General features: G+C 35.2%; 1 protein-coding gene across 4 annotated transcripts in view; it reads left to right on the forward strand.

Annotated features, from left to right (window-relative positions):
* LOC149969081 (plexin-A2-like) overlaps window positions 1-15,694 on the forward strand; it is a 114,161-nt gene that overhangs the window by 57,069 nt on the left and 41,398 nt on the right. For all 4 annotated transcript variants that reach the window (XM_090155246.1, XM_090155223.1, XM_090155238.1 and 1 more), the window contains exon 5: window positions 11,552-11,863. In XM_090155246.1, the coding sequence (XP_090011372.1) occupies window positions 11,552-11,863 (312 nt within the window). The remainder of the gene's footprint in view (window positions 1-11,551; window positions 11,864-15,694) is intronic.

Below are 15,694 nucleotides of genomic sequence, written 5' to 3' on the forward strand. Positions count from 1 at the left end.
CAGAAATCAAAAATTTAGTGAAATATTAAATAAAGTTTATAAAAATAATTCGATTATTTAAAGCTTATATTTTCTACGTTCTAGTTTGAAGTACCGGCGTGAACTCCGCCCCCTTTTAAAGCGCCATCTACCCTCCGTACTTTAAACTAGACCTTCACCGAATATAATTCGAAGGATCTATCCAGAGCTCTATTTGGAAATATCGTTTTGGACAAATAAGCGATTGATATTGGATGATATTTTGTCCGCAAAAGAGCTTGTAAAGCTCGGAGGCTTCACGGTCGAGCAGTTCAACGATTGGTCAAAACCCCGAAACGAAATGCACTCGACGGTTTAATATAATAGCGGATGGTCGACTCCACGCTTTAAACACGTTCCATTTGCTCCGGTTTTCGGTACGGAAAAGATGTATACATAGTAACGAATTATTGTTTAAATCGGTCTGTTCCACTCCCCCCCTCCCTCGGGGGGATTAAAGACCCTCGTCATAATTTGGGGAGATTGTCCTTTTACTGATCGTCTTTGGTCACGTACGCTGCCCCCTGGGGGGGTTTTCCTGGGTTTCTTAGGGGGGCACTCGAGATGAATGGTATTTGGGTTTAATTTAAGGGGATATTTTCCAAGTTTGAATTTGCAATGAGGTTTTCATCGAAACGCTTTGGCAGTGAATTGGGCTCTGTTGAAGCCCACTCCTTCGAAAGATTACCTACCGAGTGGAATCGTTACAATTTTGATGAGTAGTTTTCAAGATGGTTTAATAGTTATTTGGGAGTTTCTAAAGAGCTATTTGACCTATTTATCCTTCTGGCGTTTGTTTAGCGGTCTGTCTATTATATAAATTTAATAACAGGGTTTCCACACGTCAGGGAATATTAAAATTTCGACCTGAAATTTCTACATTCAGTATTTACTAAAAAAAAATAAATTTACTGAGACTTATACAGCAGCGTTGCCACAGTAGGATATTTGATATTAAGGAAAAAAGTCAGGGAATTTGAAAAGGGTCTAAGATTCAGGTGTAAGTCGGGGAATTTGAAAAGGGTCTAAGATTCAGGGGTAAGTCAAAGAATTTGAAAATTGGTCTAAGATTCAGGGGTAAGTCGGGGAATTTGAAAAGGGTCTAAGATTCAGGGGTAAGTCAAAGAATTTGAAAATTGGTCTAAAAATCAGTGATAATCAGGAAATTTATTTTTTGTTGCAAATAGTTTCTAAATATCGCGAAATTTTGTCATAAAATAAGTCGGGGAATATGGCTAGCACAGGGCTCGTACACGACCTTGAAAACTTGAGAGTCAGGGAATTTGAAAATGTTTCCGAAAGGTCAGAAAACTCAGGGAATTTGAAAATGGGTCTAAAAATCAGTGATAATCAGGAAATTTATTATTGGTTGCATATTGTTACGATATATGATATGTAAATAAATGTTAAAAAAAAATGTTTTAAATAAATGGTACTCCCGACCTTCGCCCGGTTTAGTTTCCGTACTCAGGGAGGCGTAGCCTCAATATTTGAATATAAAAGCGATGCCCAGATCGCTTTAGGGGAGAAGGTTTTCCCGTGTCAACTCGGACTCGAATAAACGAACTAGAGACAGGGCCCAATGTCTTGCCTAGTTACTAAAACGGGGTTAACGAGTGTGGACTAAACCGGGTTTAAGTCGTTGTTAGTACCTTAACCTAAAAAGAGGTGTCGTTAACTTAACAATATAGTTCCTAAAAATCGCTAAATTTTGTCATAAAATAAGTCAGGGAATATGGCTAGGGAAAATCTGATATAATAAGGGAATTTGAATCTGAAAAAACTGTGTCAACCCCGTTTAATACTGACCACGTTTTAATTTAAAAAAAACGACTTTCGACGTTAGCTGTAAAAAATACTAGACAAGCGATAGTCTTAATTTGAAGTCATACATTCCTTGTCTCTTTAGGCGACTGGGCGTATCACGTACGATCGTCCCATGTGTTATTGTTCAGAATAAACCGCGGGGCGTCTTTTCTAGCTTCATAAATAGAAATATACGCCATACTCTTAAAGCTCGGCCCCGCAGTTTTATCTGCATTGGAAATAAGACATTTCCCGTCAATGCGGCTCGCTTTCCATAAATAAAATAAAGAGTAGAAAGCCGTTCTGGAAACACCCGATTCCTCCGTCTTCTGAATTTTAAATTTCTACGCGCCTACAATTTTAGAAAACGTACCCCGCGTTTCAATTTTCACTTCATTTGACACTCGGTGGCGAAGGTACGGCGCGAGTAAAGTCTACGTACCAATCTCCGATTAGATAGTACGCGGTACGGTCGCCTCCTATGAATATCGTAATATGCCTAAACATTCGCTCTTACGACTCTGGATATTTTTCTCCTTCGTAAAAGCGCCATCTAGAGGAGGGGGGTGGTGTCCATATTCCCGGGTAAATAACACATACTCTCCGCTATTAGCTTATCCGCCTCAGATTACCCTATCTGCCCCGCAAATGGATACGCCGGGTTTACCCTAAAAAAGACGCTCGTTACTTTGACGCGGTTACCTCATTCCGAAGACGCGGTACAGACCCCAAATACGGCCCATTAAGCTTTTTCAAGGCCCGCGAATCGAAATTTAACTTAATTTAGTGAAATGGGGCGTTCGACCCCTACCGGTGCCGCCCCGCAGACCCCTGATGCTCGCCGTTGTTTTTCCTGTAAGCCGTGGAATCGAAATTTAACTTAATTTAGTGAAATCGCCCGTTGAACTCGAGCCACGGTCACACTAGACCTTAAGTCGGTTCGAATCAGTATTTAAAAAACCAGTTGTAACAGGTGGTTTAAACCGGTTAAAACTACTAATAAAAAATGCTCAAATTGCTTATATCTAGCCATCGTTACTTCAAAAATGCTCAAATGGAACGATTTCAAAATGAAGTTTTTGCGGGTGACAGTACCTTTACATTGTGAGGTATAAGCAGGCTCATTTACCCGCTTTTATACCCTAACATGGCGGCGTATTTTCACGCGCAAAATGAATTTAAAGATCCCAAAATTGCTTATATCTAGCCCCCCTTACTTCGTGAGACGACGTAGCAGACGACAAAAAGTGAAGGTTAAGTTTTAGTTTAGTTTTGGAATAAACAATATTATATTCTGCATTTTTTATTTGAAATAAATAGCATTTAAAATTTTCAATATTTCTTATTCATTTCTCAATATTTTGTTAATAAAAAAATAGGTTTTAACCATGAATTACAGGGCCCCCAGAGGTCCTATAATTCCTATAAAATCCTATATTTTCAAAAATGTCTTAAACCATCCTATATTTTTAGAAAAAGTCCTATAACATCCTATATTTTTAGCAAAAGGCCTATAACATCCTATAATTTTGATATTTTGGCCATTTCAAATCCAGCCACTCAGTTAAATTGCTAGATTTAGCTATAGGATAAATTCCTATACCAAATCATTCTAGTCTATATTTTTGTTATGGTTAGCGACTAGTATATTTTTGGGATGAAATGGTTAAAAAGTTTCTATTTTTTAAGTGAAAATCAAAGATTTATTTCTCTAAATATAGATTTTGTTTTAAGTGCATAAAGTTAGTAAATGAAATAGCATATATAGGCCTATAATTTTGTAAAAATAGTCCTATAAAATCCTATAGTTTTGTAAAAATAGTCCTATAAAATCCTATAGTTTTGTAAAAATAGTCCTATAAAATCCTATAATTTTGTAAAAATAGTCCTATAAAATCCTATAATTTTGTATAAATAGTCCTATAAAATCCTATAATTTTGTAAAAATAGTCCTATAAAATCCTATAATTTTGTAAAAATAGTCCTATAAAATCCTATAATTTTGTAAAAATAGTCCTATAAAATCCTATAATTTTGTAAAAATAGTCCTATAAAATCCTATAATTTTGTATAAATAGTCCTATAAAATCCTATAATTTTGTAAAAATAGTCCTATAAAATCCTATAATTTTGTAAAAATAGTCCTATAAAATCCTATAATTTTGTAAAAATAGTCCTATAAAATCCTATAATTTTGTATAAATAGTCCTATAAAATCCTATAATTTTGTATAAATAGTCCTATAAAATCCTATATTTTTAGAAATATAATCCTATTTTTCCTATAAAACAATTGAAGATTTGAGTAGGGGTCCTGGAATTATTTTCGGTGGTTTAAACAAGTCTGGCTGGTTTTTGCCAACCCTGGTTCGAATACTAGTTTTGACTGGTTTCCCCAGTGGAGCGAGTGAACGTGGCTTCAGTAACGGTCCCTCCATTCGTATAGCACCGCGAATGGCTTACAGCGCGTATATATTTCCGAATAAAGGTGAATATAGGAGTGGAAAAGAGTCTGTATATTTTCCTTTTAGCCATGCAATACACTCACTGCATTAGCGGCGCGCGAACCGAACCGAAGCCAGCATGGAAGGGTATCGATTTATGGAGTCTGACGCGCACACACACTATAATGCGAATAGAGGCCGACTCTGGGATTTTGAGAAAACCCCCGTTCCAATCGGACTTGACAGCGAAGCCACCAATTCGGCGAAGAGCCGACCAGGGGGCGTACAGGGTGATGGCGATTGCGCGCTAATCTTGTGCCATTCATTTACGCTCTTCACATACTGTATAAGAGACATCCCGAAGTGCAACCCACCGATTTTGTTCAAACTGGGGATTGGTAGACCTTCATGTATCATGAAAAATCCGAAAGGGAATTTATTCAATGGGCAACCGTTTTGCCATGGCAACGAAAAATGTTTTTGACAACAAAAAATTAAATTTTCCCATTGAAAATATAACATGGGATTCTGACTGATTCCTAGGGCCCCCTGTGGAAAATTTGAACAAATTTCGAAATTTTGAAAATGTTAAAAAAAGAAATTAAAATTGACAATAAAAACATCAAAATTGATCAATTTGAGGTCAAAATCCCATGTTATTTTCAATTGGAAAATTTAATATTTGGTATTATATTTTGGTAAGTTGAAGAAAAAACAACGTTATTATGACTTTTTAATTTGTCCGTAGCAGACGCTAGATCGTAGGCGCTACCTCGGAGAAGCTAGACTGTTTTGCTCACGAATAGATGTCGCCACAATGCCCCGTTTCTTCAAAATTTAAAATATATTTTTTCGAAAAGAGTTACTATAGATGTTACTACAACGTCGTCCCTTCAAAATTTAAAATTTAATGGTTTCGAAAAGAGACTATAGATGTCGCCACAATGCCCCGTTTCTTCAAAATTTAAAATATATTTTTTCGAAAAGAGTTACTATAGATGTTACTACAACGTCGTCCCTTCAAAATTTAAAATTTTATGGTTTCGAAAAGAGACTATAGATGTCACCACAATGTCCCATCTCTTCAAAATGTAATTTGTTTTTTTTTTTAAAAAAGATATATTATAGATTTCACCACAATAACCCCTCTCTTCAAAATTTAAAATTTAATTATTTCGAAAAGACATTATAGATGTCAACACAATGTACCGTCTCTTCAATATTTAAAATTTAATTTTCTCTATAGAAGACACAATAGATGTCGCCACAGTGAGTGCTGTAATGGCTTATCTAAATTGTATTTAATAAATATTAACGATTAATTTTAAAGCAAAAACAGGCCCTAACACCCTGTATCCTTGATACTGACTTCATGAGCGCGAGGGCGGGATTGAGAAGGAAGGAATGAATGCGTACGGAAATAGTTTCCGGGATATATTCCAGCGCCCCCTCTCGGCTAACAAAAAAGGTAATAAAAGAAATGCCCGCAATAAAAGCCAGCCCATGTTACAACCTCCCCTTCCCCGCAACCATTATTATAACTGCGCCAAGAACTCCAGTCTCGTCCCTCTATTAGACAAGACATCCAACTGAACTAGGCTCGGCGCAAACTGAAGTTATGACTCCGGGATATGATGCTAATGTACTACTACTTACCGAAACTACTCGTATCGTCGTAAACTATACTAAGTCGTCGACTATACCCCCTCGTGAGGTTCTAGTACGTACTGGCTGGTGAGGTTCGCGTACTTCGTCAAAATTACGACTTGATATACCTGCTAAGAATGATTCGGAGCTAGTTTGCCGTTTCGCTTTGCTAATGGTAGCGTTAATGTTGTAACGGCCATAACATGCCGTCGGATTTGTTAGCAGTTTAGCGCCCGATTACCACGCGGGTTTACTTTCCCGCGCTACTTCTAACCCCTTGCTTCTCCTCTTCCCTTCGTGGCCCGACTTACTCTTCACTCGTTACTTGAACTTCGTAACGCCGTTTCTTATAGATTAAATGACTGTTTTATGGAAATGTTTTAATGTACTTCTCGGGAATCTTGTTTACCCTTGTATCTGCCCTTTATTCTATACACTTATTTTTAATGTATAATATTTAATATTGCTCTTAAAGGCCTAGGATTTCTTCTGCCACTTTTATTAAGTTTTCTTCCCGCCGCGCAAATATCCTGGTGGTAGGCCAACCGCGGAACACCTTGGCCTACCACCAGGATATTTGCGCGGCGGGAAGGAAACGTAAGGGAAAACAGGCATAAGAAATACTAGGCCTTTAAGACTTAAAAAGATCAATAATTTGGAGGGAAACTCTGGTTGGGAAAATAACGCGGTACTTGGAAGAATAACGATCGAAACAATTTAAACAATGATGTAGTGCCATCTTACCTTTGATATAAGGGTTTAGTCCCCAATTGTAAACGCGTAGGTAAAACGTGTGTTGTAAAAATTTGTTTTCACTCTTACTCTATCCAACTATACTTTGGCTAGATTGGGTTTCAGATTTCAGGTCTTCATTTTTCATAGTATTCCTATTTTTTATAAGACTTGCAACTGCGCAGGGTTAAGCACAAACATCTTTTGATATATATGGTAAACAAAATAGTAACTACGAAGTTAGAATATAACAGGGTTGCCACAGTACCTGGAAAAGTCAGGGAACTTGAATATGGGTATAAAAGTCAGGGAATTTTACAAATTAGTCTAAAAATCAGGGAAAAGTCAGGGAATTTTAAAAATTGGCTAAAAATCAGGGAATTTTAAAAATTAGGCTAAAAATCAGGGAAATGTCAGGGAATTTTAAAAATTAGGCTAAAAATCAGGGAATTTCAAAAATTGTCTGACAATGAGGGAAATGTCAGGGAATTTTAAAAATTTGTCTAAAAAGCAAAGAAATGTCAGGGAATTTTAAATATTAGGCTAAAAATCAGAAAAGTCAGATTTATTTCGCTTGCCAATAGGAAACCTTTACTAAAATATAGGTTACAAAAAATACAAATCTTGGCACAAAATATGTCAAGGAAAATCTCCAGAGATGGTCAGGGAAAACCTGGAAAAGTCAGGGAATGTGATTGTGAAAAAAATGTGGCAACCCTGTATAATTTCGAACAAAATTATAACCAGATTCATGCCGAACAGTTGTCGACCGCTAGCTCGATCAATTATCAAACCAAAAACCCTTTCAAAAACCATGGATTTTCACTTCATAAGCATTTGAAATCTTAATTTTCCAAACAAAACTATAAGAAATTGCAATTGTCTTAAACTTTAAAAAATCGACTTAATGATTTGCGAAAACAAATTGGGTACATGTGTCATAAAATGTCATGGAATAGTTAAGGGCTAAATTCTATAAATCTACTGAAAGATTCCTATTTTTCCTATTAGATTTTTGGAGCTTCGAGAAAATGCGCCAATTGTCTTAAACGTCTACGGGTTTCAAAATCGATAATATAACGATTTATTTGATGATTGTGATAAATTTCAATTGTCTTAAACATTTTGGGGTTTAAAAATCGATATAGACAAATAACATTTGGTACATGTTTCATAAAATGTCATGGAATGGTTAAGGGCTAATCATCAAGTTTATTTTTAAATTAAATTAACAGTACAATTGATCTATTAAAGTATTACTAAAATAAAATATAGTATAAATGAGATCGAAAATTCCAGTCATGACATATAATCTAAAATTTGTTTTATTTTTAATCAAATATTGTAGGATATTCTGCCTGTCGAAATTTCTATGAATAATGATATTTATTTGAAACGAATATAATTTTATAGCTGGTGAAATAAGTGGGTTTTCCGAATATATATTCTATCGTATAAAAGATTAGAATCGTTTCTAATATATTTTATCGTCCACTCGGACGTTTCATAGATAGGCGAAACAAACGACCGATAAAACGAGGATATATCCTCGAAATTACAAGTTTCGTGGACCTCCATTTTCCCCAATTTCCCACGAAATAAAATGGTTATTCTTGATTCCATATTTCAATAAGTACCCCTCCACTCCGAAATGAACGATGTTACTTTTCGGAGTTCGGTCGACCCTTTTCTGGTCGTTCGTAGCTCCGCCTCCTTTCAGGGCGCTCTCTGATAGCGAAGTTTCGAGTTCTATTTTTTCATTTTTAATCTCTTCGTTTTTGGCGGAAAGGGATTATTTTAATGAATTTTATCGATATTTTGGATATTTCGACTCTTATCTTTTTTATTTTGAAGATTTAAGTAAGCAAAGCACGTCGTTTTGTACGGTTTCGTCTTAAAATTATAAAACGTTTTATATAATTAAATTTGATAAATTTTATTTAATTTTTATTAAAACATAATTTACTTTTAGTAACACATTCTACGCCTAAACATTTTGATTCGTTTTTAGTAACACATTCTTCGCCAAAAGGTTTTGATTCGTTTTTAGTAACACGTTCTTCGTCAAAAGGTTTTGATTCGTTTTTAGTACCACATTCTTCGTCAAAACATTTCGATTCGTTTTTAGTAACGCATTCTTCGTCAAAACATTTTAATTCGTTTTTAGTAACGCATTCTTCGTCAAAACATTTTAATTCGTTTTTAGTAACACATTCTTCGGCAAATCATTTTGATTCGTTCTTATTAACACATTCTTCGTCAAAACGTTTCGATTCGTTTTTAGTAACACATTCTTCGTCAAAACGTTTCGATTCGTTTTTAGTAACATTCTTCGTCAAAACGTTTCGATTCGTTTTTAGTAACACATTCTTCGTCAAAACATTTTAATTCGTTTTTAGTAACACATTCTTCGTCAAAACGTTTTGATTCGTTTTTAGTAACACATTCTTCGTCAAAACATTTTAATTCGTTTTAAGTAACACATTCTTCGTCAAAACATTTTAATTCGTTTTTAGTAACACATTCTTCGTCAAAACATTTTAATTCGTTTTTAGTAACACATTCTTCGTCAAAACATTTTAATTCGTTTTTAGTAACACATTCTTCGTCAAAACGTTTTGATTCGTTCTTTGTAACACATTCTTCGTCAAAACATTTTAATTCGTTTTTAGTAACACATTCTTCGTCAAAACGTTTTAATTCGTTTTTAGTAACACATTCTTCGTCAAAACGTTTTAATTCGTTTTTAGTAACACATTCTTCGTCAAAACGTTTTCATTCGTTTTTAGTAACACATTCTTCGTCAAAACGTTTTGTTTCGTTCATTGTAACACATTCTTCGTCAAAACGTTTTAATTCGTTTTTAGTAACACATTCTTCGTCAAAACATTTTGATTCGTTCATTGTAACACATTCTTCGTCAAAACGTTTTGATTCATTTGGATTCGTTTTAGCAACACATTTTAAACAATTGTTTCATTAGCTCTGAGCCTCTGAACGATATACCCTTTAAACTAATTTCAACCATTATTTTCCCTCTAAATTTGTTTAAAATAAGGGTGAAAAACTACGGAAATATAAAATAAAAGTAGAACCGTGAGGATGTCAGTGAAATAAATGGCGACCTTCGTCCACCTTCGCCTCGTTAGCCTCAAAAAAGTCGTTCTGACCCAAATTCAAAAACTTTCCCGGCCCATAAATAAAATGGAAAATAAACCTTTACGGGAATTGATGGGGAAAAAAAATTCGAAGACGTGAAAAATGCTTCGATTGTTTTCCAAAATTGTCGTTATTTCTCCGTTCCTCCTACGCCAACTTCTCTAATTGTCCGACTTCTCTGTTGTTATTTGGTTTGTTGGATCCAGGCTGGTGGTCATGATCACGTTCCGTCCAACCCACGTCGTGTCCGTTTCCTTTTGTATTGTTTACTTCTATTGTTTTTGAGGGAAAAATTATTTATTTTCCGAGAAATCGCGATTTTTTTTCGTGTTTTTGTTGGTAGTTTATTCCGTCATGGTTTTTAGTTTTTACTCTTTGGACCCCGCCGTGAGAAACTAATTTTTGAACCCTGAGAGATCATTTAGATTCTAGTTTTTTTTTGGGAAAAAATGACACGGTTTTTTAGCATCGCGAATTTTTCGTTACGATTTTCGTGTACCTACATTCTCCAGATTCGCTGCTAATATGGGGACCAAGTAATTACGTACTCATTAATGCTATTTTTTACCTTAGAGGATTTTTAAGCGAAACAGTTGAAATATTTTACACTCAATATAATTAAGGGTTCATACAAACCTTGAAAATCGGGATATATCTCGGAATTCAATTGTCGACAGAAACGTCAGGGAAATTTATGGGCGTTCAGAAAGTTGGCCCTAAGGAATACAAATTTACGTCAATTCGTTTTTCTTAGTAAAGATTCGACTCCATTTCTTTTATATGATAGTATTGAACAAATTTAACTAAAATGACAATTATGAAATGAGTTTTTTCTGTCAATCTTAGTTTTATTTTATCTTGAACCTTGATACATCAGGGAGAAAATCGTGGGAAAACCTAAATATATCAGGGAAATCGGGTGGTCGATAGCTGTATCAACTATCAACCCTGTCTCTGTTATTGTTTTTATCAGAAAATTGTTCATAACGCGTTATTGCAATGAAAATTTCTTAAAATATACCCTTTTAATGCGACGTTTTAAAAACCAATTTCGGCAAAACAAATAACAAAAAAACCCTTATTGATATAATTTCAGGTTAACGTAGTTAATATATATATGACAAATTCTATGATTATCATTTATTTTCAACATTGCGATAACCTTTTTGCTGAAATATAAGTCCATTGATATTTATTAACTTCAGATAAAAGTAAAATATAAAACATTTGGCCTTAAAATGGTCAGGGAAAATCTCTTAAAATGATCAGGGAATAGTATCAAAATTTTTTGGCAACCCTGTCCATTTAATTTATTATTTCAGATAAAAGTAAAATATAAAACATTTGGCCCTAAAATGGTCAGGGAAAATCTCTTAAAATGATCAGGGAATAGTATCAAAATTTTTTGGCAACCCTGTCCATTTAATTTATTATTTCAGATAAAAGTAAAATATAAAACATTTGGCCCTAAAATGGTCAGGGAAAATCTCTTAAAATGATCAGGGAATAGTATCAAAATTTTTTGGCAACCCTGTCCATTTCAATTTATTAACTTCAGATAAAAGTAAAATATAAACATTTTGGCCTGAAATCAGGAAAATCTCTGTAATAATAGTAATCAGCTAGGCTAATACCCAAGGTACCACCCGAGTCATCGGGCGACTGTTAATGGCTTTAATTCAGTCGAGCGTGGACGTGACCGTGTCTTGGCGGTATTTGATAATGAATGTAATATTTGTTTCGCAGCAAGTCCAAATCAGCGACGATTTTTGCGGTCTGGACGTGAACACTCCGATCGGCGGCAGCATGCCGATCGAGGCGACTCCCGTCCTGACGTACAGCGGAGTCCTGCTCAGCGCCGTCGCCTCCACGTCCACCCACGACTACACCGTCGCTTTCTTGGGCACCTCCACCGGACACCTCAAGAAAGCCGTCGTCGAGTCGGTCACCAGCGCCAAGGAGTACAGCGACGTGGCCATCGACCAGGGCAGCCCCGTCAACCCGGACATGCTCTTCGACCACAAGAAGGAATCGCTCTACGTCATGACCGAGAGGAAGGTAGGCGATACAAATACATTTACTTTTTATTCATTGAAATAGTTTTTCGTAGAAATGAACCGATAGTTTTGCTTAAAAATGAACCGATAGTTTTGCTTAAAAATGAACCGATAGTTTTGCTTAAAAATGAACCGATAGTTTTGCTTAAAAATGAACCGATAGTTTTGCGTAAAAATGAACCGATAGTTTTGCGTAAAAATGAACCGATAGTTTTGCGTAAAAATGAACCGATAGTTTTGCGTAAAAATGAACCGATAGTTTTGCGTAAAAATGAACCGATAGTTTTGCGTAAAAATGAACCGATAGTTTTGCGTAAAAATGAACCGATAGTTTTGCGTAAAAATGAACCGATAGTTTTGCGTAAAAATGAACCGATAGTTTTGCGTAAAAATGAACCGATAGTTTTGCGTAAAAATGAACCGATAGTTTTGCGTAAAAATGAACCGATAGTTTTGCGTAAAAATGAACCGATAGTTTTGCGTAAAAATGAACCGATAGTTTTGCGTAAAAATGAACCGATAGTTTTGCGTAAAAATGAACCGATAGTTTTGCGTAAAAATGAACCGATAGTTTTGCGTAAAAATGAACCGATAGTTTTGCGAAAAAATGAACCGATAGTTTTGCGTAAAAATGAACCGATAGTTTTGCGAAAAAATGAACCGATAGTTTTGCGAAAAATTTAGGGATTCCAATAGCTTAAGAAGTGTTGATTAGTGATTACAGACCTGAAAATATCTGGGAATTAATGGTTTACAGAACAGAAAGGGGAAATCTGAGATTTATGAGGGTCGTCCCTAAGTTTTTCTTATTAAACATTTCACTTTATTACTTCTCTTGTATATGATTTATAATATGGAACCAACTTAGTTCAAATGTTAAATATTGTTTATAATTGTTGGAATTTGTTATTGACCAATTTACAAACGATCCAATCAACGCGAGGGGTACCTGTAAGTACCGCCTTTTTTATTTCGACGCTAGCGACATCTATCGAAAAAAAGAGCTACTACACGTCAAGCTGCCACTTGCTTAAAATTAATTCTAGCTCAATTAATTTTACCCAAAGGGGGAATAATGTTTTTTAGGGGAGTAACTTTTTGAAACTAACTACAGGGTTGCCACGGTATTTGGAATTCCTGGAAAAATTAGGGAATTTCAATATGGGTCTAAAAATCAGAAACGAGAGGGAATTTAATTTCGGTAGAAAATAGGAAACCTTTACTAAACTACAGGTTAAATTACCAAATTTTGCCACAATATAAGTCTGGGGAAAATATCAAAAGATGGACCACAAAAAGTCATGGAATTTGTATGAGAAAAAACTGGCAACCCTGAATTATCGGAGCCTCACTACATTGCAGGGTTGGCACTTTTTTTGATTTTCTTAATAAGATAATCCTGAATTGAATCTTATTAAATCTAATTACTATTTAATATTTTATTTGGCTCAGATTTTAATTCCCCCATTGAAATGCATTGTGTGATTTAAATCGACGACTTTTTTTAAATCATGATTTAAATCTTAATTTTAATCACTGATTTAAATTGGCCTTCGCAATAGTAACTAGGTCTATTTCCACATTTTTGTAGCTGTGGCGATTCTGTCGAGGTTTTGATAGACGTGCCACAAATAAAATGTATTCAATGTATTCAAAAGCGCCACGATTGGGGAGAAATTGGGTGTTACAATGTCGACACAAGAACCAATAAATCTGTAAAGGGATTCGCCCCTTCTCCTAGAATTCCACGAAGGTCACGGTTCTAATTTATTTCAATTGACAGTGGGGGGCGTTTAAGTTATACTACATTATCGTTCCGTTTATTCTAACCTAGCCTATTCTAGAAAACAGATTTAGAGCCACTCGCGACCGTTTTTACAATATAGTAGCTGTCAGTCCCTCTAAAGGGTTTTCCTGGAAGCTCTCTGCACGACTCCAATATTTTTTTCCACGCATAATATTCAATCTTTCTTCTTCTACGGTTGGCTTTTTCGGAAATGAGGCGCGACCTGGCGGGAAAGCCGAGAGTAATTTTGGTTAATTTTCTGTCGAATACCGAATTCGTTTCACTCAATTTGCGGCGAGATCTATCTGCAGAAACCGCTAGTTTTTCCCATTTCGTCTGAAAAATCCTTTTTTCCTTGAAATGAATAAAAAAATCCGACAAGATGGCGCTAGTAACAGTGCTTATCGGTTAAAAAATAATGCGCTTGCTTTTTAAGCTCTTGAAAAAAATTAAATAAAAAAATAAAATATTAAGCGCGTGCTTTTAAGCTCCTGATACGCATGGTTTTAAATTTTCGCCTTCAAATCCACGTATGTTTAAGATTTGCGTATAAAGTAACGCAGGGCCCCCAGAGTCCTATAATTCCTATAAAATCCTATATTTTCAAAAATGTCCGATAACATCCTATATTTTTAGCAAACGTCCTATAAAATCCCATAATTTTGATAATTTGCCCATTTCAAATCCAACCACTCACAAGTCAGTTAATTGCTATATTTAGCTATAGGATAAATTCCTATACCAAGTCATTCTAGTCTATACTTTTGTTATGGTTAACTACTAGTATATTTTTGTGATAAAATGGTTACATAGTTTCTTTTTTAAGTGAAAATCAAAGATTTATTTCTCTAAATATAGATTTTGTTTTTAAATGCATAAAGTTAGTTGTTTAAATAGCATATTCCTATAAAGTCCTATATTATTAGAACAATTATCCTATTTTTCCTATAAAAAAAATTGAAGATTTGAGTGGGGGGGCCTTGGTAACTTGAATTCTGCTTTCAGGCGACGCGTCGTATTTTGTTTAACAGGCGTGTAAATATGAGGCGCCATTTTTTTTTAAAGCCAGAGTTAAAATATAAATTTTCCGTGTACATATTTTAGAATCACGCGTATCGTGTATGTAATTCCTATTTTTTCTCGTTATCAAACCTTATCGGTCAAGAAAAAATGTTATATTCCTTTTGTTTTAAAAGAAACTCGGCTTTGGTCGCGCGAAATACTGGTTTCTTGGTGATTAGCCGTACTTAATCGTTAATATCTCGACACTATTTCGTGAGTTCCAACTTTAAATTGCGTTAAGTCACGAAAAGGCGGGTTTTACGCTTTTGGGAAAAAGAAAATAAAAAATTGTAGGCATTCACAATGTAGCTTTTTATTGTAAGACCGTTAAAATTTTAGCCTTTTTAAATTCCCGTAAAAAAATGAGGACAATAACTAAGCCTTGGCGAATTTTTTTATCTTTTAACTTTCTTAGGAGTCTTAAAGAAAACAGACTTTCGCGTGTAGTGAAAATAAGACTTTGTAGCAGACGGAATCTTCTCGGCTTCTTGGGAGGGCTTATATGCTAATCGTAGTTCACGATTTATCCGCTTTGGGGCGGGTCGGTTCCATCTCGGGGAATTTTCACACGGAACTATTATGCCTTGATTATATAGGAGCCTCTGTTGTTTTTTCATCCGCTTATTTTTTTCGCAACTAAGGCTTACCTACTTGACTTTTTATCCCGTGTATATATTTAGCTTCTGTTTGGGGTCAAAGGTTGACTTAAATGAACGCGTGGTGCGCTACCGGATTTCTTTTTGGCTAAATTTCAATAGGGGGTCTGGTTGATTGATTGCATTAGGGGTCATTTTGAGGTCAAATCCCTCCTACCTTTCCTGCTCCTTGTAGTTATTTGGGTATTTTTTTGTTGTAATTGGGGTTTGGTTTGCGTTCTTATTTTGCTCCGTACGGTTGTTATTTTCTACGGTGTCTTTAACAGAGTTTCCATACGTCAGGGAGAAGTCAGGGAATTTAAAAATGGGCCTAAAAAGTCAGGGAGAG

Source organism: Leiobunum rupestre, chromosome 1 (genome assembly GCF_980474605.1).
Source record: "Leiobunum rupestre chromosome 1, qqLeiRupe1.1.hap1, whole genome shotgun sequence".
NCBI lineage: Eukaryota > Metazoa > Arthropoda > Arachnida > Opiliones > Sclerosomatidae > Leiobunum > Leiobunum rupestre.